Genomic DNA, 27,468 nt, shown 5'->3' with positions numbered 1-27,468 from the left:
AGGACGGTTAAATAAATAAACTGCGGCCCATCCAAACACATCCCATGTCCAACTGGGGGTGCTAATATGGAAGGATTCATTGACATGGAAAATTGTTCATAACATAGTGTAAGAGTGTTGAGGAGCTCATTTTATTTACATGCATGGAAGAATGTCTGGAAAGGGTGTATACCCCCCAAAACATGAATATCACTTTTTCTAGGGGGAGGAATTAGGAGTGATTCTTACTCCTTTTGTTCAACCATGGCTTCTGCAGTTTCTGGTTTTCCCCCTCCGTGAACATGAGCTCTTACGTAATACAGAAATATAACGTACGAAACAGAATATGGGTGAGGAAAATGGGGAAAGGTGAAAATGGGGGTTCTATTCTGCGTTGAATTTGTTCGAAAATGTATTATTTAAAAAAATAGATCCTAAGCGCCAGTTCGTAGGGTTACGGCCCAGTGGGTATATTTACATGAAGCTGGCAGTTATTAAATGTTTGAGAGATGGGCTGACAACACTGGGGTTTGAAAGCTCATGAGCCAGCTTTTGTTAAATTTCAGCCTGTACTCGGGAAGTGAAAGTGAGTAAGGGTGCAGTCTCTGCCTTGTTTTGAATCGAATCTGACAATAACCCACCCTTCACGCGTGGGCTGCAAATAGCCTGTGCGTGTTGGATAATGATCGTGCAAGAGAGGATCCTAAAATCGTGCGTTAGGGCCAGGCGGCTGGGGTGCGGGGATGGGAATACGCGCAGGTGCGCACACACCCAGGAAATCTAGCGCAGAACTGATACTTTGGTCCCAGCTTCCATGCGTAGGTGCCTCCGTGGTCTCCCTGCTTCCCCCCGTGGCCCGTTCATGAACCTGAAGCTAAGCCATCCTCCCCGAGATCTGGCCCACGTCTCGGATCTCACTGCCTGGCACCTCAGCCCCGGCGCACTCTGTTCCACAGCAGCCACACTGGCCTTTTCAGGCTCTTTTTGCATTTCCGGTTTACCCTGCTGGAGCATTTTCTGCCTTCCTTGAGGTTTGTTTCCCCACCTCCTGTGGTCTCTGCTGAATTGCCATCTGATTCCCGAGTCCTTTCTCCGCACACTATACTTTCTGCTCCAACGCCTTCCCTGACTTCATTTTTCTTCATAGGTTTAATCAGTACATATTTATTTGTTTACTGTTTGTCCGCCTCCACTAGAATGTAAACTCCCCCAAAGCAGAGACTTTGTTGCTTTTCTTTCTTTCTTTTTAAAAAGATTTTATTTATTTATGAGAGAGAGAGAGTGAGAGCATGAGCAGGGGGAGGGGCAGGGGTAGAGGGAGAAGCAGACCCCTGCTGAGCAGGGAGCCCCATGGGGGGCTCAATCCCAAGACCCCCTGGGATCATGACCTGAGCCGAAGGCAGACACTTCACTGACTGAGCCACCCAGGTGCCCCTGCAGCTTTTCTTTACTTCCATTTTCTTGGTGTTCAGTGCTCCAAGTAGGTGCTCAATAAATATTTGAAGGAAGGAATGGACTTCAGATATCATGTGACTGATCTTCCTCATTTGACCAAGGAGGTGCCTGGAGCCCTACAGAGAAAGCTTCCACGCCTTGGCCAGGGTCACACAGCTGGGGCCGCTGGGCTAGATCCTGCCCTGTCCCTTCTGCTCCTGCATCTGCCTGTGCCTTGGAAGGGAGATTAACCACACACACAGAGGGGCCGTGGCCTCGTCCATCCTGTCTCCTGTGTGTTTTTCCAGCTTATACAGAATTTCAGCCCAGAATAGCAGAAGAAAAAAAAAAAGAGTTGTTCCTCCAGAACCCTGGAAGCTCTTCCGGTGGGTCTGTCCCTGGAAAAACAGCAGCAATCTCAGGGTGGGAAGGTAGGAAATGGAGGAGGGGTCTTACAGCAGTGGGGGCAGTGGGCTGGGTTTGGTTTTACAATTAAAATAACATCTGGGTCTGTTTCTGCAGAGTGGTTCTGGAAGGTGGGTGGTCTGTCTGAAGTATCAGGTGGGGCCTTCCCCTGTCCCGGCCTAGGAGGGTGTGAGACGGCCCGTGGCTAAAGGGCTCACCCAGCAGATGACGTGTGAAGGAAGGTGGGCCCGAAGAAGGCTCTGGAAACCCCACCTGCAGCCTGCCCTGAAAGCCTGCTGCTCTCCCGTGGCCTCATGAGTGGCATCTTCAGCCACTTCTCCCCGTGCCTCCACGCCTCCTTGAGATCGTTCAGACGCCCCTTTGATGCATGGAGAGCTCTGGCCTCCTCTCTCTCATGCCCCATGTGGTTTATTAATCATCTGTGAAACGAGGGGTTGAAGTGTCACTCATCCATACGAGGGCAGTGGGGCCCTGAAGCCGCGGAGTGGAGTGGGGAAGGGACTCTGAGGGCTGCTCCAGTCTTCTGAATCCTGTCCCTCTGTCTGTTTGGCTTCTCAGATGCAGCTTTTGGATAAGTTTCCCATCGAAGGTGGCCAGAAGGACCCCAAGCAGAGAATCATCCCCTTCCTTCCAGGTAAGCTTTGGGGGGCCCCACTGTTGGGATGGGAGGCAACCTGGGGAGCAGCATTTCTTAGGCCAAGAAAAGGCTGGCTGCTACGCTGGAAATTCTGGGCAGGGTAGGCCTATGAGTCTACCTCCTAACAACTCCCCAGAGGAGGGGAAGCCCCCGGCTGTGAAGGCCACTGCCCCCGCAGGGGCCTCTCCCATCATCCCCAGGCCATCTCTACTGGCCACGTAACTTCTAAGGAATTTCTTAGGTGTTGGGACTGTGGTTTCCTCTTTATGGAAAGCGCGGGAAGATCAAGTTCTTCGGTGAAAGGATGAAGAACTCCAGGCTGAGCTCTTCCCACTAATCCCATTGTAATCACAGACACCCTTAAACTGAGCACACTCCCCGTGTCCGATTTTGGATCCTCCTGGCACATTACCCAGCCGAGGTTCCGAGAGCTTATGTGACACGACCTGTGGTTTGGCAGAGTTAGGATTTGAACCCAGATGTGTCTGGCCATAAGGCACATTAACCACTACATCATTTGGGAACATGTGTACAGCAATGGGTCACATGTAATTTAGAGAAAAACCTGCTCAGATGTGTCCTAGTCTGCTATTGCTAGGATGTTTTAAATTGGTGTACAGTTTATAGCTGACAAAGTACTTTTTGTTATCGTGGACAAATCTCCATGCTGAGGGGTGTGTTCTCATTTCTGCTTGGGGGATGAAGATGTTGGGGTGCAGAGATGTTGGGTAACTAGTCATGAAGGTGGCAGAGCTGAGGGGTGAACTTTGGTCTGCTCTAGTCTGGGATCTTTGCCCTGAACCTGGGGGCGATGCTGCCTCCCGGCTCCGGATCCCCTGTCTTTCCCCAGACCGTGGAGCTGGGCTACGTCACAGTGGTCCTCGCCCCCGCCCGCCGTTACTGCTGGGCCGTGGCAATGGCGATCAGTGGGACCTTTGCAAGAAGCAGGGTCTTTACCTCATTAACTCTCTGGCCCACCTTCACCGCATGGTCAGCACCTGCTTGGTGACTTGCAAACACACACAGGGACCCTGCCCTCTGGGAGTGGGTCCTCTCTGAAAGGTGTTCCTCCCAGTCTCGTGCTAACATTGGAGAGAATTTGTTTAGCGACAAGGAAGAACTTCCACATCCCAGTTTGGGCAAGATTAGAACAAGTCAGGGAAGGGGCAGAGAATCTCACCCCTGTGCTACTTCCGTGGAGGCAGAGGACTGTTTGTCCATCCCTGGCCGAGGGGGTCACACAGGGGGACTTAGATGCTTTACCTGGCTTTACACTGAGTCCTGAGGGAATCTGGAATTGTCCGACACCCGGGTGTGTGTGAGCTTCGAGGTTGCTCCAGTATAGTCCAGGTGCTCTGCCCAGCAAGGGCTTGGGAGCCCAGCTGTGATGCTGTGGACACAAGTGTCCCAGAGCCACCACGAAGCCAGCATGGCACCCTGGTATCAGGAGCGGACTTGGTCTTGGGGGCATGAAGGCTGCCTGTTTCCTTGAGAACGTTGGGCTTTTTCCCCCGCTGGTGGCCAGTGCTCCGGGGAAGTTCCACCTCGTCATCATTCGGTCAGAGAGTGCTTACGGGGGGCTCAGCCTGGGCCAGGCCCGGGAATCAGCAGCTGAGGCTGCAGACTGGGATGGCCTAGCAAGCCAAGGAGGGAGGTAGGTTTGTTTCCTTCATCTGAAGAATCCTCAAGCTACTAGGAGAGATGAGAGAGGCAAGACCTGCTCCCTGATGCGGGAACTGATGTGGCAGGATGTGACTCTCTCCACCGCCGTGCAATTCTGAGTGTGTTTGGAGTGTGTCATTGTGAGCTTAGGAAGGCGGCAAAAGCCTCCTGAAGGAGGAGGGCCTGGAGCTGACCTCCGAGGACAGGTGGGCTTGGATCATGGAGGGGAATCCCAAGGCTCCTGTCCGGCTGCTACCAGAGTCCAGCGTCTGGGGAATCACACTGCCTGACTTCCTTCCCCCCACAAAGTCTGGCTTGTATCAAGTGCATTACCTTCTTTATGCCTCAGTATTCTCACCTGGAAAATAGGCATGATAACAGTATCTACTTCATGGGGCTGTTGTCAGGATAAAATGAATTAATACATTACAGGGGCTTAGAATTGTGGCTGGCCTCTAGCAGGACTTAAATAAATGTTAGCCCTTAAGATGACCAATTCCTGACACGTGTCTGGTGTTTCACACAGCACACTCATTCGTGTGATCTCATTTGCTCCTCCCACTGAGGTTATTATCCCCATTTTACTGACAAGGAAACTGAGGCCAAGGGAGGCTAATAGACTTGCACAGGCCACACAGCCAGGAGGTGTAACCCACACCAGAACCTCTGGCCAGGGCTCCCGCCCCATCAGCCACCTCAGGGGAGGATACCCCAAGAGCTGCGGCAGGACTGGGGTCCTCTCTGAACTTCAGTTTTCTCTTACAGGCTTGTGGTGAGGATGAAAAGAATTCATGGGAAGCACTTTGCACAGTGCCTGCCCTGTAGTAAGTGCTTAATAAGTGGCACCTATTAATAGAGAAAGTCACCTGCCCTATCCATCCCCAGCTCCCGGGAAAGGCCAGCCCAGGATCCCTTCCACCCCTGACATTATGGGCCCTGTGCACAGTGGGGAAGGAAGTTGACTGGCCCCCATCGCATCCAAAGGAAGTTTCCTTTCCCCTGTTTTGCTGCTTTTCTCCTCTGCTCACAGTGGGTTTTCCTCTCTGAGGCTTCTCTCTTGCTCACTCACTTTTCAGGACTTCAGCGTGGGCATTGCGGGCCGTGTGGAATCCCACCTGGGGGGCTCCCAGGCCTGTTCCTGGCTTCCCCCTGCCCTCTAGACACTTCCTAACCCTTTCATACTCTGCTCACTCCCTCACTTGAACGGCAGGCAGAGGGCATGCCTTCCCTCTGGCATGAGCTCACAGGCTCATGGCCGTGAGCCCCCAGCACTGAACACTGGCAGCAGTGAGGGGTGGGAACACGTACTGGTGAGGGGCTCCGGGCAGCGGCCAGCACCTACTCGATTATTTAACACCAGTGAATTCTCTGTTTCTACCCGCCTGCCTCTCAGAAGGGTGTCTGAGGTCACCTGCCCATTCCCTTGGGTTCAGCCCCGGCAACGCGGCTCCGCAGCACCTGGGACAAACACACGAGCTGCCTTCCCACCTAGAAGCCTCTGGAGGGCGGGCAACCAGCCTCGGGAGCGGCTCTGCCAGCCCTCGCGGAGCAAGGAACAGCCACAGGGAGAGAGCAAGAGCACCGATTATTCCAGAAGGGTCTCAGTGTTAGCCTCAGAGGCTCCAGGATGTGACGGGCCTGGCTGCAGGCTTGGGCAGGGGGTCCCAGGAGTTTGACTGGCTGGTGCCAATGACAGAGAAGGCAAAGGAATTGAGAGCAAAGAGGGAAGCCATGCCTTCACAGGGCCACAAGCTCTCTCATCTGCCAGTCAAATCCTGGCCAAGAAAAAAATCCCACATGTGAGCCATAAATCTTAGGCTCTAGGACACAGGCTTGTGGTATGTCTGGGTAGTGTCTGGCCTGAGTTCAGGGTCAGCCTGTGGGTGGGAAGACAGCTGAGGGTCTGGGCCTTCTGTGGCCAAAGGCAGAGGCCCCATCCCAGAAGACTGAGTGTCCCGCAGTATGGCTGGAGTCACAGTTGGGGCCAGACGGCTGGGAGCAGAGTCAAGAAGGTGAGGACAGAGAGCCCGTGCAATGATCAGGCCAGTGGTTTGATATCTGCCTTCAGTCAGATCCTGGATAAAGGGCTATAGGGGAACTGTCCTCAGTGAGGACCCTGCCCCCAAGCCCAGTTGTTTCTCCCAGTCTGAACCCACTGTCTGGGCCTTGGGGTGAAGATCCATGATGCCTAGACCCTTCCTTCTATGTGTTTGTGAGGCCCACAGAGCCGTCAGGAGGGACATGGAGAGTTATGACCTTCATGTGGGACAGGTGCTTCTCTCCAGCAAGGCAGCTCTGGAAGGAAAACCCAAGCAGTTTTTGAGGCAGGAAGAGGCGGAGAATTATGCCAGGGCCTGAGGCCTTGGGAGCAGGGGGGAGGGGAGAAGGGGAAGTATCCCTCCGGTCTCACATCATGTAGGGTGAGGCAGATACCCCGGCTGTTTTTGCTGACCTTTATGGCCTTCCTTGGAGACAAGGCCCCTATCTACTCCTCCCGCATTTCCGTCGCAGGGCTGGACACAGAGTGGCTGCTTTATTTGGACCCCCCCCCCCCGGTCTGATCAGGAATTGGACATTCATGAGCTCCTACTGTGTGTCTGGCCTTGTGTTGGGCACTCTACAAACCTTTCCCAGTCCTCACTGCAGGAATGGGGGCATTATCCCATTGTAGAGAGAAGGCAAGTCACATTCCCCCACCCCTTAGGCAGTAAGTAGGGGAGCTGTCATCCTTCCTCTGTGGCCTGGACCTTTCCTTGGACAGGGAAGAATTACGCCAGCGAGCTTCAGCTAGAAGCTTCCCTCCGCCTACTTTGTTGCCTCCACATTCCCCAGGCTAGGGACCTGGGAGTTTCTGCCTGAGGACCCAGCACCCTAGCTGTCCCTCCAGCTGCTACTTGCTGTCTTGTGTTTCGGGAAAACACCGTGTGGGGCAGGGAGGTGCCCTGACCCTCATGGGGACTCAGATGACCTGTAAGGACTCATTCTATTGAGTGCCTGAGCTCACTGCAACTGAAGAATTGATTTTTTTTTTCCACTTAAACCATTTAGTTTATTATTATTTTAACATGATTACAAACAGCATAACCCCAAGGCTTTTAGAGCACTGTCTTCATTTAATTATGAGTCTAACAAAATTGCCTGTTTGGTTTCCTAAGTCCCAGCATTTTTTTTTTAACTTTTTATTTTGAAATAGACTCCCAAGACATTGCAAAATGACGAGGCACTCTACATTCCTCCCCTCCAGTTCCACCGCCACACTGGAGGGTAGGTGGCATTGTCCCAGTTCAAGGAGAAGTGAGGTCACTTTCTGCCATCACATAGCCACTGAGTGGGGCTCCCCTTGGCCAGCCTCTCCCAGCGGTAACGTCTCGGGTAACTAGAGGTCATTATCAAAGCCAGGAAATTGATATTGGCAAGAGGCAGTTACATAAGCTACAGACCCGAGCAATTGATTTTTGTTTTAAGCGGTTGGTGAGTGTTAGTGGACAGGCATGCCAGCTGGTCTTTCTGGAGGAGGCAGAAATTGACAGTCGTCACTGAGAAGCTCCAGGCCTGACCTCTTGGCATTCCCACCTCCAAGAGGAAAGCAGAGGTGAACCTTGTTTTACATGAAGGCGTATTCCTGAGAACCCCTGCAGAGTCAGTCCTGTGGGACAAATCACATTATCCTTTAGGTGTCCTAAGTACAGTTCTATTTGAGAGTCGTGTGATCAACCCTTTTGCAAAGCAGAGGACTGCTTTTTTAGGGAAAAAAAATCTTTCTGTGATTTTCATAAATTTTGATAACTTGGGACTTCTTCTGAGCTTGCTGGACACAGGACAGAACTGGAGCATGGGGACTGGGCGGCAGCATGGACCCCGGGAGGAGTAGAACAATGGTCAAGAACTACGAAAAAAGAGATGCTCTTTAGGACAACGGGCCAAGGCACGGTGGGCTCCACAGCCTCTCAGGGCAGCCTACTGTTTACAGGGAACTCTCTGCCTTGTTTTAAAAGACTGTTGTGGAAAATCCATCTCCTGTTGCCCATCCTGGGATTGGAGTAGATTTCCTGTGTATCCTGAGTTTGTCAGTCTGGGGAGGCTCCCTGGGAGGAAATGGCCATTACAGAATGAAGTAGACTGCGTAGTTAGTTGCTGATGTAAAAAGCAAACAACCGTGACCAGGGACTGAGAGAGCACGGAAGCCAGGCGGCGGAGAGAGGCACATTTCACTCTGCAAAGGCTCTGCGAGGTTTCTTCCCGCTCACAGGCCATCGATGTCCCCATGTGCAGCCTGGGACTGGGCCTCTGAGCTCCTAGAAAGGCCCTCCATCCTAATCGCTGAGTCCATCACCTCCGTAGGCATCGGGGCTCCTGGGCTGTTGGATCCCAGAGAAGCTGGCTAGCTGAGGAAGGAAAGTGAGCCAGGATCGAAGCGGGTGCTGTCAGCCTCGGGAGCTTGTGAGCTCGGAGGCGTGTGTTTTTAGACAGCAGGCAGGCTCGCTTGCCTTGTGCTGGTTCACCGGTTTACACAGCGGCCCCTCCACAGACAGGCAGCTCGGAGCCACAGGGCAGGAGGGTGCTGGGTGCACGGCAGACACGGTCTCCGGGGCCTTCCCCTCCCTGTGTGGCAGATCCGGTGTTTGTTCAAGCGCTGAAGGAAGCAGGGGGAAGGGATGTCTTGGGCTAGAGCTTGTCCATGGCTGTGGCGCGGGGGAGAGCTGGTGCTCACTCCCTGGGCTGGAGGCGTCTCTGTGTGTCTGCACGAGGTGCCAAGGGCCTCTGAGGCCAGGAGGGAGCCAGACGCCTGAGGGAGCATGCCCTAGAGGTTTCTGAGCCGCACTGATGACCTGGGTGGCAGGGAAAGACAAACCTTCTCGGTGGAGAAGTTAAAGTAGGGTCTGCGGGTAATGCCAGGGTTTTAAAAAGATCAACAGGTTTTGAGGCCTAAGAGGCACAGTGTACTGTTCCAAAAGTGGGTTTCGTTGAGCCTCTCCTGGAAGTGCGGGGTCCTCTCTTGCTGTAATTACTGCCACCCTCCCCCCAAATCATTCTCTCCCTCTGGAGAATCTGGGGGTGGTGGTCCTGAACGCTACATGAAAGAGCTACGATCGTTCATTCCCGCCGCAGGGATTTATTGAGCACCTACTGTGTTCCAGGCCTAGCTGTAGGCACTGGTTATGCCACTGAGGGCAAGGCAGCCCGGGCCTCTGGGCATAAATTGGAATCGCTATTCCCAATAGTGAATAAGGGCCAGAAAGAAAACTAACCAGTTGTCGTGACTTGGGACATGAGATGAGTGGTCCAAAAAGGCCTCTTTGCAGAGGTGACACTGAGCCAGGCACGGGCAGGTCAGGGCTTAGAGTGCCGGGTCAAGGGGACAGCAAGATCAGTGACCCGAGTGCCACTGAAGGCGTGCATTTGAAGTACAGCAAGAGGATGAAGCATGTGGGGGATGCAGGGGGCTGGAGTCACCGGGGAGGGCTGGGCAGACGGGAGTCTGGGTGTGTCTCTGGCCCCAAAGCTGCCCAGGAAGGAGAGGGCTCCCCCAAGCCAGCTTCGGCTGTGTGGCTGGGGCCCAGGCACATGGCCTCCAGGGTTGGTTTCCTCATCTGTCAAATGGGTTCATGATGGTTTGGGAAGATGTTCCAAGCAGTTAGTGCAGGGCAAGTGCAGGCTGGGTTGCAAAGGGAGATGTGCTGGGGCCGCGCAGCTGCCTTTCCTCCAGGTGGCTCTGTGGCCGGACTCCACCATGGGCTTTCCTCTGCTCTGCCCTCTGCCGCCCTCCCGCCCTGTGCTAATTCAGCACTGCCCGTCGCCTCTCAGCCCTGGTGGCACTTCTTCCTCTTCCTGCCTGTGTTAACTGGAAGTTGTAAGGAGCTGGTTGCTGAGGCTTGATGACCCACCCCGGGGGCTGATCTGGGCTGAGAGTTGAGCAGCCCCACTCCTGTCGCCCTGATAACACAGCAGCACCACCTACCTGCAGGCTCTCGGCTTAGCCTCCAGTTCTCGCTGGGAATAAGGGGCTGTGCAGGGGAGGCAGCCCTTCCACGGGGTTGGCCCTCCACAGCCCTCCACAGAGCAGCGGAGTCTCCTGGCTTCCTAGGGGATCGGCCCCATTTCATTCTCTCTCAGGTGAAACCTGGCCTTTCTTCTCCCACCTGGGGAGAAGCAGAAGCACAGCCCCTCTCCTTCAGCCCCTGCCCCTGGAGGGGAGAGAAGAGCTAGGACTTTTTTTTTCCTTACGACTTTCATAAGGAAATGTGGATCAGGTCCCTTGGCTATTCCCCTGTGTCACTCCCACCTTTCGAGACCAGAGAGAGAGTCAGAACACTTCATTACAACTTGTCTTCCTTGTCCACAGGTAATTCTAAAAGGGATTCAGACTTCTAAATACCCACCCCAAACCCTCAGCCCTGAAGGGGGTGGCACCTCCCCTAAGAGGCCTCTGATCTAAGCAGAAATGTGTCTCTTTTCATGGTTTAGTCCGTCTGTTTCATTTCATGTGCAGGAAAACGTGCCTGGACCCGGGCGTCCAGATGCTGGGTTCAGGCGTAGCTCTTGCTAATCGCTGAGGCACAAAATTGAATAAGTTACGCCAGAGTGACCAGGGATCGCCTTGCGTGTTGGCAGAGTCACCGGACGCCCGCGGTTTCAGGTCGCTGTGACATTCCTGGTCTGTCCCCTGAAAGTAAATCACTTCCTTAGCTGATGCCTGAATGTTCTTTCTCAAGGGTCAGATCCCTTCACCCCACACTTCGAGAAGACTGCCGTGCCCCCGGAGCGGCTCCATCACTAAATACACACTCAGGTGTGGATGACTGACCGGCCAGTGCCCTGATCCCGGGTATGACCGGTGAGAGCAGGAGGGACGCTGAGGCAGGAGAGGGAAGAAGGCTCTGGGCCTCTGGGGCGCCGTGTGAAGCCTGGCCGATGAGGCTGTGTGAGCTTTCGGTGTGGCTGCCGGGCCACGATGAGGGTTAAAGATGGGTCCCATGGGCTGTGAGAAGCCTCTGAACGGTTTCAGGCTGAGGGATCGGATTTCTGTTTTGAAAGGATCCCTGAGCTGATGTGTCAGAGGCCGGAAGGGCCCCCAGGGAGCAAGCGTGGAGTAGGAGGCCCAGCTGGAGGGGGACAAGGCATGGTGAGAGACAAGGGTGGCTTGGTCTTGGCTGGATGATGGCATGGAGAGGAGCCAGTCTGAGACCCGTTTTGGAGGAACAGTCGAGAGGACTTGCTGAAGGATGGGGGTGAGGGAGAGGTGGAGAATAGGGATGCCCCCAGTCCTGCTGGGGGGAACCCTGGCCAAGACGGCAGACCCGGTGTTTCCCAGCACCCGCCCCAAATGCCCACCTTGGATTTCACCCTGGGGAGTGAAAGGGAGGGATGTCCTCCCTTCTCCCTGAGATAGCCAAAGCCTTGGGCCCAGTGAAAGATGCTTTGTGGTGGGGACTGCCTACCATCAGCCTCCCTTCCCAGGAACCTCCAGGCACTAGACACTCTGCTTTCTGGGTCTTGGACTCAGTGGGGGGGATAGGGGTGGCAGGGAAGGAGGGAGAACAGAGGTCCATTGACAGGGAGCTCACCCCCCTTCTTCAGAGGTGAGGGGCACTGGTGGCAGATCTCCACAGTGTCCCTGGCCTGACCCTTCCACTCTTCGCCAAGGTCACCCCAGCTGGACTCAGGCCCAGGGACAGAGCCCTAAGCCAGAGCCCTTCCCTGGCAGGAATGGAGCCGACCCTTGGAGACTCCCCAGGCCCTTAGGAACTGACGCACCATTCATCCAGAGGCTTCCCAGCTTCGAGCTGTATAGTCCCTCTGGGCCTTAAAAACACCTCCTCTCCTTCACCTCCACAGTGCCAAGGACTGATGTCCAGTGAGGGGTCCCCAGACGGCAGGCCGCCTGGCCTCCAGACCGCAGTGGGCCTGAGGGACTGGCGTGGCCTGAAGATGGAGTCTGTTCCCCTGAATGCACCTTTAGAAGGCAGGAGAGGAAGTGTGTGGGGCGAGGAGGGCTTGCCTGGCGGCCCTAGCTCTTCTCTCCCCTCCAGGGGCAGGGGCTGAGGGAAAGGCGCTGTGCTTCTGCTTCTCCCCAGGCCGGAGCAAAAAGACCAGGTTCCAACTTAGCGAGAATGAAACAGGGCTGATCCCAAAGGAAGCCCGGGGACTCCACTGCTCTGCCAGCCCTCGAGCGGCCCCGTGGTGCCAGCAGACCTGAACCTGGCTTTGGGCTGGCCGATCTAGGGTCACACGGGGGCTTTCTACTTGGCACGAGTTGTCTGAACTTGAACTGGTACTTTTTTCATGGTGGAGGCAGGTAAGTATCGCCTTTCAGCCCCGGAGGCCTTAGAGCCCCAGGAACCCGAGTTAGGTCACCGCCTGACCCTTGCCAGCTTTGCTTAGCGTCTCTGCCTGTCCTCCTCCTCCTCCTCCTCTGTGAAAGTCCCCCAGGGCTGCCGAGAGCCTCGAATGAAATGTTATCTGCTCAGCACACAGGAAGCATTTAATACGTGCTGGTCATTTGGTGACTGTTGGTAATGGGGCTTGACAAAAAGGGGGAGCTCTTTCTCTGGAAGCCTTTCCAGGAGTGAGGTCTTGCATGTAGTCTTGTGCATTTCAAGGTCCACTGCTCAAAATTTGGTTCGCAGATGAGTTGCACCATCATCTGCGAGAAGGGCTGTCTTGACCCCACCCCAGTCCCCCTAAATCACAGCCTGCCATTTACTTACCTGCACAGGAAAGTTTGAGAAGCACCATTTGAAGGTCCAGGGAAGCCCTTCCCTAGGCTGACTCTGTGCTTAGGACCCCCTTGGTGTTGGGCTATGTTCAGTCCATCCATGTAATAAAAACCACTGAACCTGCCTTGCTGCATCGGTTTCTGACCCAAGCTTCACGCAGGGAACTTGGTTAAGAGCTGGTTCATTGGCCTCACATCCCTTTGCAGACCTGAGTTGCCCACCTGTTTCTGGCACCCTGTGGGAGGGGGGTGTAAGTCACAGCCTAGTCTCCGTCCCCCGCTCCACAGCCTAACCAAGAGGATGCTCGGGCCCTAGCCACACTCCCTCATCAGCTGTAAGTCAGGACATTCTTTGTCCCTGCTCTTCGAAGGTGGGGTGAAGTTTGGGGCCAAGGCGATTGCGAAGGTTTTTATTCCAGAAGTTTCTCTGAATTGGAGGTGGGAGAGACTGGCCTACCAATCAATCCTCTGTGGTTTTGAAGACAGCATAGCATGAGTGTGTCTAAAGTCTGTGTGCACATTTAGGAGGGGGAAATGCTTAGGTCTCTTCTAAGGAGTGTCTGGCAAAAGACCAAAAAAAAAAAAATCCCAATTTTAAAAAGAAGCATCTTTTGCTCTTCTGTATAAAACAACTATTGCAAACCTAAGCAAACCTAAGCTTCAAATTAAGGGAGTCAAGGGCGGAGGGTTGAGATGAGCCAGTGACTGGTAATTTGGGGCTTTCTCTGCTTGGCATGGTGTTTACTCTCAGCTTCTTTCTGATCTCAAAGATGAATTTACACCTTTAATAGTTGGGAATTGATGAAGATGACTTAAGTAAGGCCTATTGGGTGGGCAGAACTGTTCTCTTACTAGCAAGTGGCCTGGCAATAACTTTTTGTCTATGGCTGTGGTTGTAATTGGCTATGAAAGACTCCTCCCAGGGCGCCTGGGTGGCTCCGCCAGTTAAGCATCTGCCTTGGGCTCAGGTCATGATCCCAGAGTCCTGGGATTGAGCCTTGCATTGGGCTCCCTGCTCAGCAGAGAGTCTGCTTTTTCCTCTCCCTCTGCACCCTACTTTTGCTCTCTTTCTCAAATAAATATTTTTTTTTAAAAGCAAGACTCCTTCCTCCCTAAGCATTATAGTTCTCATTTAAGTACATATTCTTGCCAGACACCGTGCAAAGAGTTTCAAGTGCTTAGATCGCCTAGTTTGTTGACAGTAGCCCCACCTTACAAATGAAGCGTCATGGGCCAGAGGGCTACGCAACTTGCCCAAGGCCACTCAGCTAGTGAATGGCAGGTCCTTCTACTTCTAAGCCCAAGCTCTTGACCACAATTCACTATATCCTGGCTGTGCTTGCTGCTGAGTGGGACTGACCAAAGATGTGTTGCCTGGAGATTAACAGGTGAGTTTTAATGTATGAAACGGTGGGTGTACCAGAGTGTTTTGGCATTTCTTTAAACTTTGTTTCAAGTTCTGTATGTTCTTTTAATTATATCAATTAGAGGTTGACCAATGTCCTTTTTTGGACACTTAATAAAGCGTCACATTCCTACAGTAAATGTCTTGTCCAGGTGACACTATTTTCTATTACCTTTCACTTGACCTACCCAAGTTGAGCCAGCCACCTAGTGGCTACCGCTGGAATTGCAGGCATAGTGGCCAGAAGGGAACTAAATGACTTCCAGAAGGCAGGCTTTGTAAACACACACCTGTAAAGCAACCCTACAGCAACAATCATCCCAGTTTCCTAAACCATAGCTCAACAAGGGACTGAAAAAGAGAAAGAAATCCCACTTTGCTTTTGTTTTCTATAGGGCTCTAAAACGAGGAAGTTTTCATCTGGGGCACCAAAGAGAACCTTAGAAAACATCACGTAGTTTTATTTATTCATTCCTAAAACTTGGTGTTAGAGGAATTCTGAGCCTACTCTGCTGTCCCGTTTTTCTCACTGTGCCTGACAGTTCTTCCTCCAACAACTGTGCATTGTAGTAGAATTCGGTGTATTCGTTCAGATCCCCCATGAGACGAGGCCCTAGCTCTCTCTGAGGCTGAGTTGCCCTTCTGGGAAATACTGGGACTGGACTTGATACTGACTAGGTTTTCTCATAGGCCCAATGTTTTATGATCTAATAGCTTTTAAGACCAAAGGAATCAATGCCTAATGATGAAATATCATACAAGAGAAAAAACATTTTAGGGAAACAGAGGTCTTATAGCCCCACCTCAAATCCCACTGCATTGGCAGAATATGGCTGCCTCTGTATAAGGCCAGCTTTGTGCCTTTCCCCCCACCCCCCATTTCCTTTGGAAAGCGCAGAAAGCCCCCTTGTCTTGAATGCTTCCCTGCAAAGGGCTTCTGCTGAAAGACTGCACACATAGCCAAGACTTTGACCTTCACCTTTGCCCCTGACTTACTTGGTGAGAAAGAGTTCTTATCCTCCTCTCTCTAGGTTTTGGGGGGTTGGGGGTAATCTAGCTAGGGTTAACAGGAATTCAATGAAAATATAAATAGAAACGTGGTCTATAAATAACACTGCGCCCAAAATATCTGGAGGCATGAATATGAGCAGGCAGCAGACAGTCACAAATCATGATGGCCTGGACAGTGAGTGAGCCTTGTTCATTTGCTTGGGGGTCTCTGGGGATACTTTAGATTTGCCAGTGGGGCCCTAGAAAAACCCTCTCTCTTTCTGGGCTCTAGAAACGCCTTCCTTGTTTGCTGCCCTCACAGCCATCTTCTGCTAGACCTGCTTTGTGAACAGACACTAACAGGGGCAAAGTAATGCTGCTTAGAATCAGACCTAGCTTTTAGTCTCAGCACAGAGTGACTTGGGGAAATTCAGAAGATATCTCTGGGCTTCAGCTTTTCCTCTGTGGTCATGGGATTTAAAAATTAGAGTTTTGCTTTTTTTTTTTTTTTTTCCCCAGAGAGAGATAGAGAGGTGTGTTTAGGGGCAGAGGGAAAGGGAGGGGAGAGAAGCTTTAGCACAGAGCCCAGTGTGGGGCTCCATCTCATGACCCTGAGATCACCACCTATGCCAAAATCAAGAGTCAGATGCTTAACCAACTGAGCCACCCGGGTATTCTAAAAACTGGAGTGTTGAAGCACAGGAACCATGCCTTATTTTACCTTAGTTTAGAGGATGAAGTCTAGTTTCAGATCACCTGGCTTCTAATCCCTGTGTTGTTCCCTACTAACTGTTTTGACCTTGGGAAAATGACTTAACCTCTGTGTACTTCAATTTCCTTGTAAAATGGGAAGAATAATGGCATCTACTTTGTACAGCTGTTGTAAGGACTAAGTGAGTTAATATTTCCAAAGGGCTTAAGCCAATGCCTGACACATAGTAAACATATATAAATGTTTATTAAATAAAGAAGCAAATCTACAGATCCCCTGGCCAAGAGTATTACCTGGTACATAGCAGCAGCTCACACATACGTCCAGTGAGAGACTGAATGGGTAAGGGCAACGTAATAAGATTGTGTATGAGTTTTTTCTAAGCCCAAAATGCTATGAAATGAAAGTGGGGTTCTTATTCTTACCTATTAGGGTGACAGGAGCTCAGTACGCTCCCTTCTTGTCCTCATCCATTGTTTCTGCATTATACACACTGCATTTGGTTTGTCCAGGAGGAGTGCCTGGAGCCCAGGCATCGTGGTGGGTAGAGAGTGTGCTCATTCTGATGCAATGCTGGGGAGCAGCGCCAGCCTCTCCGCATGGCCTCATCCCCCAGATCCTTTTCAGCATTACATCTGCTTAGTGCCAGCAAAGTTCTTTGCAAGCCAAGCTAGCTCTTACATAGACAAATAATTATGTAGCGTTTTGCTAGGTGTGCACTGTAAATAAAAACAAGAGAAGAAGAACAGAAAGCTCACTCCTCTCAGAAAGCAGCCTGAAATGGACAGAGGAGGAAGTAAGTTGGAAGAGCACTGAGCTGGGAGTCCAGTGCTGATTCCAGGCCCAGGCCTGCCTCAGCTTAGATGTGTGGCAAGGATCATCCCTGCAGCTCTCTGAGCCTTTTCAGAGGGATCCCCTAACTCCCGTAAGGGGAGTCAGATTAATTCAGTACTTCTTAGATTCAGAGGTGCATGGGAATCATGAGAGGGGCTTTATGAAGAATGCGCATTCTCACCCTGCCCCCCCATCATTCCCCCATTCTAACTCAGCGGGGTAGGGGGGCAGGGTAAATCCCAGGGATGTGCATTTGTAACCAACACCTCGAATATCTCGGATTCAGGTAACTGAGGGGTTCTCATGAGCAGTGGGGACCCCTGTCAGTTACCTAGTGCTGTGTAACAAATTACCCCCCAAATTTAGAAGTTTATTATCTCACTTCTTCTGTAGGTCAGGAATTCAGGAGCCGCTTAACTGCATGATTTTGATTTGGGATCTCTTACGAAGTAACAGTCCAAATGTTGGCACAAGGTATAACTGGGGACTCTCTGGGCAAGATGGCTCGCTCTCATGGCTGGAGGCCTGGTGCAGGCGACTTGCAGGAGACCTCCGGTCCTTGCCATGTGGACCTCTCCCTAAGGTGCTTTTACACCACGGCGGCCGGCTTCCTGCAATGCGGTTGATCTCAGAGCAAGACAAGAAGGGGGCTGTGATCCCCCTTATGACCCAGTCTTAGAAGTCCTCCTGTCACTGCTCCAGTGTCTTCTGAAATGGTGCCAGTGGTGGCAGCTCTTGTCGTGGGGTTAGGCTGGGGGTAGAAAGTAAAGGGAGGAAAGACAGCTGAGTTGGGGGCTTTGGGGAACGTAACCTATAGGTGGAAAACCTGCAAAATCTGCCCCAGAACCAGGCTGCCGGCCCCAGGGTCCCGCCAAGTCCCAGGCTGGCCGCTGACTTGCTGTGTGACATTGTGTGAGGCACAGCCCTCTCTGAGCTCCATCTTGACCTCAGGGAGTGAGGGGGCTGGACATGATGACCTCCAGGATCTCCTGGTTTTAACCCCAGGATCCATGTGGACTGTGGTGGGCGTCAACACTGGCGAGAACACAGTCTGGAGCTCCTGTGGTGCATGCCTCGTTGGTGACCAGACCCCGGTGTCCCCCATCCCCTGACCCTCAGGGCTAAGACTTGAGGGAGAAGTACTTCAGAAGGGGCTGTTGGTGCCTCTGTCCCCCGCCCCATGGCCCCTCCCCCCAGGTAAAAACTCTGGTCCTTGGCCTTGATGGTTCAGGAGCTCCGGGTATTTCTGAAATAATACAACTTGAATGGCTCTGCGTTGCTCTGCGTGGTCTGTGTGATCAAACCCCTGTCACCCATTCAGTATCTTCTAGTGCCACTCGTCACCCATACCTTGTAACCTCCTAACACATTCACCTTCCTTCAGCTGGGTTCGATTATCTCTGGACCTTTGCTCAGGCTCTTCCCTCTTCTGGAACATTCTCTCCACTTCCCTTGCCCTGGCTCATTCCTACCACTTTTCAGGCCTGTCTTTCCTCCTGTGTGCCCCCATTGTAACGGGTCACACTGTAGCACAGGGCACACAGACGGCATGCGCTGTAAGGTCCGGGCCGTGTCTGCAATGTCTGTCGTCCCGGCCCAGCCCGTTTCTGCGCCCGCATTTGGGAAAGCTGGGTTCCTCGTGAGTGAGTGGTGCTCGCTGACGGTGCTCATGGTGTTGGGCTGAGTTGTAGCTCTGGGGAAGGCAGGCCAACAGGATACACAGGGAAAAGGTACAGAGAAAAGACTAGAGCAAAACCATGGAGTGCCTAGGCATCTCCAGGCAGCCCAGAGAAAGGCCAAGGCGCATTAAATTCCAGCCCTGCCACTTACTAGTTTTGTGACCTTGGGCAGGTCACTTTTCTGACCTTCAGTTTCCCCGGCCATAAAATGAGAATGACAGTGGAACCCAGTACCTCCACCATAAGTTGTAATGAAGATCAAATAAACGAATCAATACAAAACCCCCAGCACGGTGCTTGGCACACACCAAGTCGCCGGGGACGTCACTATCACTCGTATTGTCCTCACTCGGGGGAGGCACAGAAAGTGCTGCTGGGAGGTTGCTGGACGGCTGACTGTCTGGGCTTGGTTCTGCCAGTGGCGCCGGAGCTCAAGAAAAGCAAGCTTTGGAGGACGGTGTCCCTGCAGAGAGAACCAGGCCGACTCTCTCCAGCTGGCACGGCCAGGCCTGTGGTTGTGGGGCTGCTTTCCCATGGGCCTCTATATCCTGGGGATTTTCCTCCGCTTCAGATCATCCGAAGTCAACGGTGTCTTTCAACGTCCCCCTTGGAACCAGGACTGCCCCTGCCTGCCCACAGCCTCCTCAGTTGGCTGGGCCTTTTCTGTTGTGTCTCTGTGCCCTGGAGGCCCTGTATCCCTGGCCTGCCCCCACCCTGCCACCGTGCCCCCCACCCCCAGCCCCCCGCTGTGGGCCAGGCCACAGGGAGAGGCTGCCGGAAAGCTCTGCCCAGCGTCCCACCGTCCCCTTTCCTGAGGGCAGCCTCCCCTGGCAGGGAGGAGCCGAGGCTGCAGGGGCTGAATGGGGCCTTTTATTCTGCGGCTCTCACAGGGAGGGTGTGAGCCACTGCCCACCACGCCCGCCACACCCACATCCACGTGGTGGGGACAGTCTGGCCGGCCCTGATGCTGGCCTCCGGGTTAACCACACTCTCTGGCCCCGCTCTGTCTGGGTCCTGGAGGGCGAGCCCATCCCCGCCGCAGCCCACATCTGGGCCAGCAGCCCCCAGCATGTGCAGAGCTGCGTTTATTAGTCGCGTTGGGTGTGTGTGTGTGTGTGTGTGTGTGTAAATGAGAGAGTCTAGAGCGAGAGGGTGTCAACACATTCACACTTACCCGTTCAGTAAACATCAGCTGGGGCCTCTGTGCACCAATCCTTGCGCTGGGCCCTGAGGGTACAATAGTAAACGAGACATCACACGAAGAGGTGGGAGCATTACAAATCGCAGTGAGTTCTGCGAAGGAGGCAGTTGAGGGCTGGGAGAGAGGCAGAGAGGCCCCCCTCACTGGGAGTGGCCTGCAGTATGGAAGGTGTTATCTCTGTGCCAAGGGCCCAGGGGACTGTGTCCTGGGAGAGGGGACAGCATGCACACAGGCCCCGAGGTGGCGGGTCTGTGGGCCTCCCCGGCCACAGAAACGAGTTCTGATTTGATTTTGTTCTCAGCGCCCTGGAAGTCCACGAAAGGTTTAAGCAAAGGTTTCATCTTAAAAATGTTCTTTGGGCTACTGGGCAGAAAATGGACGGGGAGTTGTTGAGACCAAAGGTCACCGCACGACTCGTGGGCTGTTGGCCAAACATGGAGTGATGGGGCCTTGCCCTTCCCTGTGACAACAGCACTTGGTGTCAGACCCTCTCCTCCCCGCCCAGCCGTGTGCCTCCAGACCACGTCTCAGCTCTGTAATCCCACACAGTATATGAGAAGGCGGATGCCCAGGCTGGTTAATGTACCCAGGACATGGCGTTTGAAAGGCCCTGAGCCTCTCAACTCGGCAACCCACCCTCTGATCTGCACTGGCAGCTGAATGGTTAGATGGGGTTAGAGTGGGGTTCCCGCGACTCTGTTTCTTGGCCTGGGTGCTGATTACCTAGGTGGGTTCTGTTTGTGAAATTCATTGAACCATCCATATGCGAGTGCACTTTTCTGTATGTATATTACACTTCCAAAAAAGGACATTTTTAAAAAGGAAAAAAATTGTTCTGATCATAGATGGCTGAATAAGGCTGCTCAAAGACTTCAGTTCCATTCAATTCCTTTTTTTTTTTTTAAAGATCTTATTTATTTATTTGACAGAGAGATCACAAGTAGGCAGAGAGGCAGGCAGAGAGAGAGAGGGAGAAGCAGGGGAAGCAGGCTCCGCGCTGAGCAGAGAGCCTGACCCTGAGATCATGACCTGAGCCGAAGGCAGAGGCTTAACCCACTGAGCCACCCCAGGTGCCCCAGATTCCTTAAAGATGAATTAAAACCTCTGGGATGGCAAGACTGGGTGCTTTTTCTTCTTTTATTTTCCTAGCAGACACTCATAAATCCCACCTGGCCCCACGGAGGACGGGGGAATGAAAGACTGTGTTCCCTTCAGCCTGGCTCTGCCCTAGGGATGGGACCCTCCAGCCCAGAATCTGGAAGATCCTTTTCCTCCCCTGGATGTGATGGGTCTTACCGTAAGCACACCGTGGCTGCAAGAGAGGGTTTCCGGCTGCGGCGAAACCCTGGTGGATTTTTGCGAGTCGGTGTCCCCGAGTGTGCGGGAGAGGGGGTGGAGAGTGCCGCGTGGGAGGTTCACCTGCGTGAGTCACCCTGGCACCCCCAGGTTGGGGGGGAGGTGGAATGAGTCATCACCGCCGCTGCTGCTTCTCTGTGTTCTATTCTCTGCTCTTTGAATTGGGCTGACGGTAGAGCGTCCCAAAGGAGAGAAATGGGAGCTGCGTGGGAGACGGTGTTTTTAGGGAGCGGGGGTTTGAATCTGGAAAGGTGGCTGCAGGCTGAAGGGAGCTAGTGTTCGGCCTTGAGTGGGGAAGACAGGTGATGGTGGGTGCTGGGGAGTCACTGTGGTACTTGGATCCCACCGGCTTGGCCGGTGAGGAGGTGGGTGGGGCCAGGTTGTACCCCCACCCCCACGCTCCCCCACCTCCCTGACCCAGAATTGTCAGCTCCTAAGAGATCCCAGTTGCTCAACGTTTATTGTGGCCGCACTCTGCTCGGTGCTTTTTACAGGGATTCATTGTCGCCTCACAACGATCCTTTGAGTTAGGCATTACGACGGGCAGTTTGCAGGTTGAGGAAACCAAGGTTCAAGTAGGTTGTGACTTGTCCCACATCATACCACAGTAAATGGCAGGGCCAGATGTACTGGTCAGGAACCTGTAGGTGACAAGGACTAGACCCATCTCAGTCTAGTTCAAGAAAAGTCGGGCACATTTATTGACTCATGTAACTGAAAACTTAAGGGATAATGGTTTCAGGCATGGCTGGATGCAGGTGACCAAATCATGTGTCTCTCTCTAGTTCTTAGCTTTGTTTTCTTCTCTGGCCACTAGGACAAGCTTTCCCCAAATGGTGACAGAGATTTGCAAAGATACTTCCCAGCAACTTGGTTCTACCGTTTCTGAGTTACTTCTCTTTCTGGTGGTTCTGGCAAAAGTCCCAAGCCGATTCTCCTTGGACCAACTTGGGTCACATGCCCATGGCTGGACCATACTGTTTGGTAATGCCAGGAGTTTGGGGTAAGATGAGCCCCACTGGAACCAGACAAAATGAGGAGGAAGGAGGGATTGTCCCCCAAAAGAAACTCGGGTGTTGCACTAGAGATGCTGAGGGGCAAACGCATAAATGCCTGTTGTTCTAGCCTCAGAGCCAGAGCTGCTGGCCTGGAAGCTACATATTCCTTTCCCTCCCCACAGGCAGTGCCTCTTTCTGTATCACTGTCTCAGTCCAGCCAGGCTGCTGTGACAAAAAAGCACAGACTGGGGGGCTGATAAACACAGAACATTATTTCCAACAGTTCTGGAAGCTGGGAAGTCCGAGATCAGGATGCCAGCCCCACCACGTGAGGGTTCTCTTTCTGGTTGCAGATTTCTCACTGTTTCCTCACCTAGATGGAGTCCTTAGGGAGCTCTGTGGGGTGTCTTTCATAAGAGCATTCATCCCATTTGTGAGGGCTCCGCCTCCCATCGCACCTCACCACCACCCCAAGCCTCCACCTCAATACCAACGCAGTGAGCATTAGGATTTCAGCATGAATTTTGAGGGGCTCAGACATTCCGATCATAGCGTATGCTATGAGCAAACATGCATGTCATTCTTTGCAGGGGTGGGGGGGTTCCTCTAGTGACCTTTGCATCTTCTCTCCCCAAGTTGGTTTGGCAAAGAAGAGGCTCTCCTGGGTGCCGTATCATCCAGCAGAGCCAGAGAGGAACACCATCCCCCAACTTCCTTGCTCTCCGACCTACACAGCTTGCCTGTCCCCTGCTACAATCCTCTGACCTTCCTGAGGGCATCAGGCAACACCCATATTCATGGCACCCAGCTCCGTGCCAGGGATTGCTGGGGACAAAGGGAGTAATAGAAAGTCATCGCTGCTCTCAAGGTGACTGCAATGCAGGGAGATAAGACTGTCGCGTTCCCATAACCAGCTCTGCGGACGTTCCCATAACCCTGTGTAGTGGGTTGAATAGTGGCTCCCCAGAAGATAGGTCCACATCCAAACCCCCAAACCTGTGAACGTGACCTCGTGGAGAAAGGGTCTTCACAGATGTAATTCCGATAAGGATCTGGAGATGAGATCATCCTGAATTGAGGGCCGGCATGAACCCAAAGACAGGTGTCCTTAGGGAAGAAAGGCAGAGGGAGATTTGAGACTCAGACGGAGGGGGGAGGCCACGTGAAGACAGAGGCAGAGACCAGAGTGATTGCCGCTACAGCCGAGGAACACCCAGAGTCCCCGAAGCTATAGGAGTCAAGGACAGATTGTCCCCTATTGCCTCCAGAGGGAGCGCAGCCTTGCCCATGCTTGCAGACTTCCAGCCTCAGAACTGAGGGAGAATACATTCCTATTGTTTTAAGCCACCGACCTTATGGTACTTTGAAGTAGCTTCCCTGGGAGGCTAACTCACCCCCTTCCCCTTTTGTCCTCAGATCCAGTTAGATGGGTAGGGGTGTCGCTCGTGGAGAACGAGGTCTCTGCGCCATGCGGTCTGGTGTCTCGGGGCCATGCTGTGGCCTCCCTTATTTCTTAGGCTAGTCCCCTGTGACGCTCCAGGCTCTCTGGGCTGCACTGAAGGGAGAGAGTTGGGAACATCTATGCCCTGGGAGGCCGGGGTGGCCTGTACATCAGAGGGGCTGGGAAGGTAAGAGGGGGCCCTGAGATGGTGGCTCCCTAACAAATTCCCTGGGATAGCAGGAGATGGGTGATGGGGGGAGTCCTGGAGTCTGGGAAAGGAGGACAAGGCCGGCAATGAAGGAAGGCTTCCTGGAGGAGGTCTTGGGATGGGGAAGGAGCCCCAGGGTGCTGCAAAGAAAACCAAACTCCTTTCTGTAACTTAAATGACTGCTACTGGCTTCTTTTCTGTCTTTCAAATTCACTGTATGGTTGCCTCTGTCGAAGCACTCTTGCCCCAGAGCTTTGCATGACTGGCTCCCTCTCCTCATCAAAGTCTCCACCATACTTCCCTGGCCACTAGCTGAATTCCACCCCTCCCTTCACCCTCCCCACCTCTCCCCACCACCCCCCACATGCCCCTTCCCATTACCCTGTTTTATTCTCTCTTAGAAGTAGGGGGAGACACATAGGTATAACCAAACTACTTACTAGATAGGAAAATTGCACACTGTATCCCTTCCATGCACACGCCCCCCCCCCCACCCCACCCCCGGCCCTGCCAGTTCAAATGTAAACTCCTTGAGAGCAGGGTCCCCATCTGTCGTGTTCTCTGTGGTGTTCTTAGCACCTGGAGCATCAGGACAGTGACAGATGGATGGCATTCCAGATGGCAGAGAAAGCAAGAAAGAGGGGGTACATACGTGTGTATGTGCACATGCACACTGGGAACGTAAAGGTGAGAGGCTGCTAAGAATAGATCCACTTGAACAGACCAAAAGAGGCCCAGAGGCGAGTCCTTTTCTACTAGCCAGTGTCCTGGCTAACGAAATAATTCATTTTCCAGAAGCAAATGTCCACCACTAAGACCCATCAGGTACCACTGAGATGCCTCATTATGTGCCTGGTATCCTGGGCAGGAGGAGGAAATACCCCTGCCCCCCAAGCATGGGGACCTTCCTGAGTCAAGGCCCCATCTATGTGTCAAAGCCCCATCTATGTGTCCTGGCCCAGAGTGGACACTCCTGGTGAGAAGGTCAGGCCACACTGGGGACTGAGGCAGAGCTTGACCTCTGACAGGCAATTCCCCCTGATTTCCGGCTGATACATGACCCACGAGGCGGGGCAGGAAGGACAGGGAGGTATGCTGTTTCAGGGAGCTCTTTCTTTCCAGAGTCCACTAGACACTGTGTCCCTTCTCCTTCCTACTTTGTGGTCCGTTCACCGGTCTGCTTGTATCAGATAGGCAGAGCCCTCGGGGAACTGTTGGTACGTGGTGCACCATGTGTATGCCACCATCCACAGTTACTGCTTACACAGGCCTCAGTCAGCCCCCAAGGCAGCTGTTCCCCAGACCACAGCATAGCCCGCAGCACGGAGGACATGTTACTAATGCTCACATCACACAGACTAAAATCCTAAATCCTCACCATGGCTCTCAAGGCCTTATTTGATCGGACCCCAAAGAATTCTGGATTCATTGCCTTCTCCCTCCCCCTTACTATGTGAGCTTCAAAACCCCAGGCTGAAGTCTCAACTCAGGTACTTAGTAGCTGTGTGATTTTGGACAAGTCCTCTCTGAGCCAACATCTCCTATGCAAAGCAGAGATAATAAAAGTACTTGGGGGGCGCCTGTGTGGCTCAGGCGGTTAAGTGACTGCCTTCAGCTCAGGTCGTGATCCCAGGGTCCTGGGATGGAGCCCCACATCAGGCTTTCTGCTCAGCGGGGAGCCTGCTTCTCCCTCTCCCTCTGCCTGCTGCTCCCCTTGCTTGTGCTCTCTCTCTCTCTCTGTCAAATAAATAAATAAAATCTTTTTTTTTTTTTTTTTTTTAAAGTACTTGCTTCAAAGCCATGAGAATTAAGCAAGCGGATCCAGTGGAAAGCTCTTAGCATGTGCCAGACACATAGTAAGCCCTTGGCTACTATTTCTGCTTGTTTCCCTCTTCCTCTGCCCCTCTCAGTGCCCCCCAGCCCCACTGTATACATCTTAGGACCCCTGGAGGGAGCAGCCGCGGAGCCCCAGGCCTTCCATCTCCAGATGAGAATGCAGAGGCCACAGTGGAGGAGGACCCCACTTCAGGGTCACACAGCCAGCCTGTGGCCCAGGCAGGACTTGAACCCAGGCCTCCTGCTGAGGCCCCTGCTCCTTCTGCTTGTCCCCCCTTCTCAGCCCAGCCCAGAGCAGCAGCAAGAGGGACCTACACCTATGTGCTTGGACCCTGTCAGGCTTGACAGCTTTCTTCTCCACTTTCAAAAATGAGTTATGTCCTGAGGTCTGCTTCATGGCCCGTGTGTAATCTTCCTTATGATGCTTTATCGTATTTCTGGGGCAGTGCCTGCGTGGCTTTGAAGACTCTGGCAGGAGCTGTGAGCGGGCTGAATTACATTTACAAGAGGCCTTTAATGCCCTGTGGTCTCGGCTTCCTTAATGGGGATTTTCCTCCTCCTCCTCTTTTTCTCTCTCCCTTTTAATACAGTCCCCGGTGTGGCTTCCCGAGTGCGGTTTGGATTCCTAACAGAGAACTCAAGACCGTAGAATCCCTTCCAGATCTTCCCTCCCTCTTTCCCCTTCCTACCCTCTGTGGCCTGGGCCAAAGCCCCAAGAAAAGAAAACGTTGCTCCTGTCAGGATTTCAGTGGGAAGGAGAGAAGCCCTATTAGAATTCCAAAAAACTAGAATCAGCCGGGAAATGGCTTGTATAGAAATTCTCCTCTGACTTTGCACCTGAGCGGCAGACCACGAGCCTCGTGGAGGGGATGGAAGGTGTCCGGCCCAGAGGCGGGGTGGCGTCCCTTGCAGGGGGTGGGCACGAGGGGCAAGTTGGGGGTGCCTTACCAGTGTGGACAGGGTGCCCTCACCCCTGTCTCCCCACTTCTCCCACCCCCATCCCTTCCTTCTCCCAGCCCTCTCTGCACCTTAAGGAGGCTCCTTCATTGTCCCTTAACTATGAGTTTTCTGCTGGTTCTGCCTGCAGCGGGATCAGGTCTTACGTGATCGATGTATGTATTTGGGGACATCAAGCTCCGAAAGTGGATCAGCCTTGGGATGGGGTGGTGGGGCGGGAGGCAGTTTGTCTCCCATCTGCCTCCTTTCCTTTTCGTCCTTCGCCAGTATGAGGAAGGGCATGAGTGCTATTTTTGGAGAAAGGGTAAGTCATGTTTCATCTCCTTCCGGGAGGCACGCAGGGCAGAGCCAGGTCTGTGGGCCTGGGTCCCTGCTGCAGTCTCTCCTTTCACTTTCCTCCGTTGCTCCGACACATCCTTCTGGGCCCTGTGAGGTGCCGCGTGGCCAGGGGCATCTCCGGGCCAGGGGGTCCTCCAGCTCCCGAGGAGGGAGGCTCAGGCAGAGGACTCAGAAAGTCCGCCCAGGGCCTTTCATCATCTGGTTAGGCCCGAGAGTGAGAGCCGGTCTCCCGTGCTGCACGATTGTTTCACGAGCTGTCCCCAGGGCTGTGCGCGGACACTTCAGTGGCATGCAGGCGGCAAGGCGACAGGCAACCAAAAAAGGGTAAGAGGCATGGAGGCCAGGAATACCAAATCTGTGACATCTTCCCCCAAGGAAAAGAGGCGGTCTCCAGTGTCTTGATAAATCTTGTTTTATCTCCTTTCAAAAGGAACGAACATGGCAGAGCTGATTTATCTTGATGACATTGTCCAGTCTACAGAGTGTCGGGCCTCTGACAGGGAGATGGCTGGTCTGCCTGGCTTCAGAGAGGAAGGGAGGAACGAGAGATTGAGGGACACTGCAGGAGAGGAAGATGAATGCATCAGCAGGCACTTGGGGTGGGGGTTGGGGGGCGTTGAGGGGCGCCTGCTGTATACAAAGCCTTGTACTGAGTGGA

At 53.2% G+C, this 27,468-nt stretch overlaps 1 protein-coding gene across 1 annotated transcript in view; it reads left to right on the top strand.

Annotated features, from left to right (window-relative positions):
• Window positions 1–27,468, top strand: part of LOC111145273 (SH3 and PX domains 2A) — a 227,328-nt gene that overhangs the window by 84,662 nt on the left and 115,198 nt on the right. Inside the window, exon 3 of the mRNA XM_022500089.1 lies at window positions 2,398–2,473. Within this exon, the coding sequence (XP_022355797.1) occupies window positions 2,398–2,473 (76 nt within the window). The remainder of the gene's footprint in view (window positions 1–2,397; window positions 2,474–27,468) is intronic.

This window comes from Enhydra lutris, unplaced genomic scaffold (assembly GCF_002288905.1).
Source record: "Enhydra lutris kenyoni isolate GAN:26980312 unplaced genomic scaffold, ASM228890v2 scaffoldscaffold12, whole genome shotgun sequence".
NCBI classification, from domain to species: Eukaryota; Metazoa; Chordata; class Mammalia; order Carnivora; family Mustelidae; genus Enhydra; species Enhydra lutris.
Note: the sequence above shows the minus strand (reverse complement) of the source record. Positions and strands in the feature narration are given on the sequence as shown.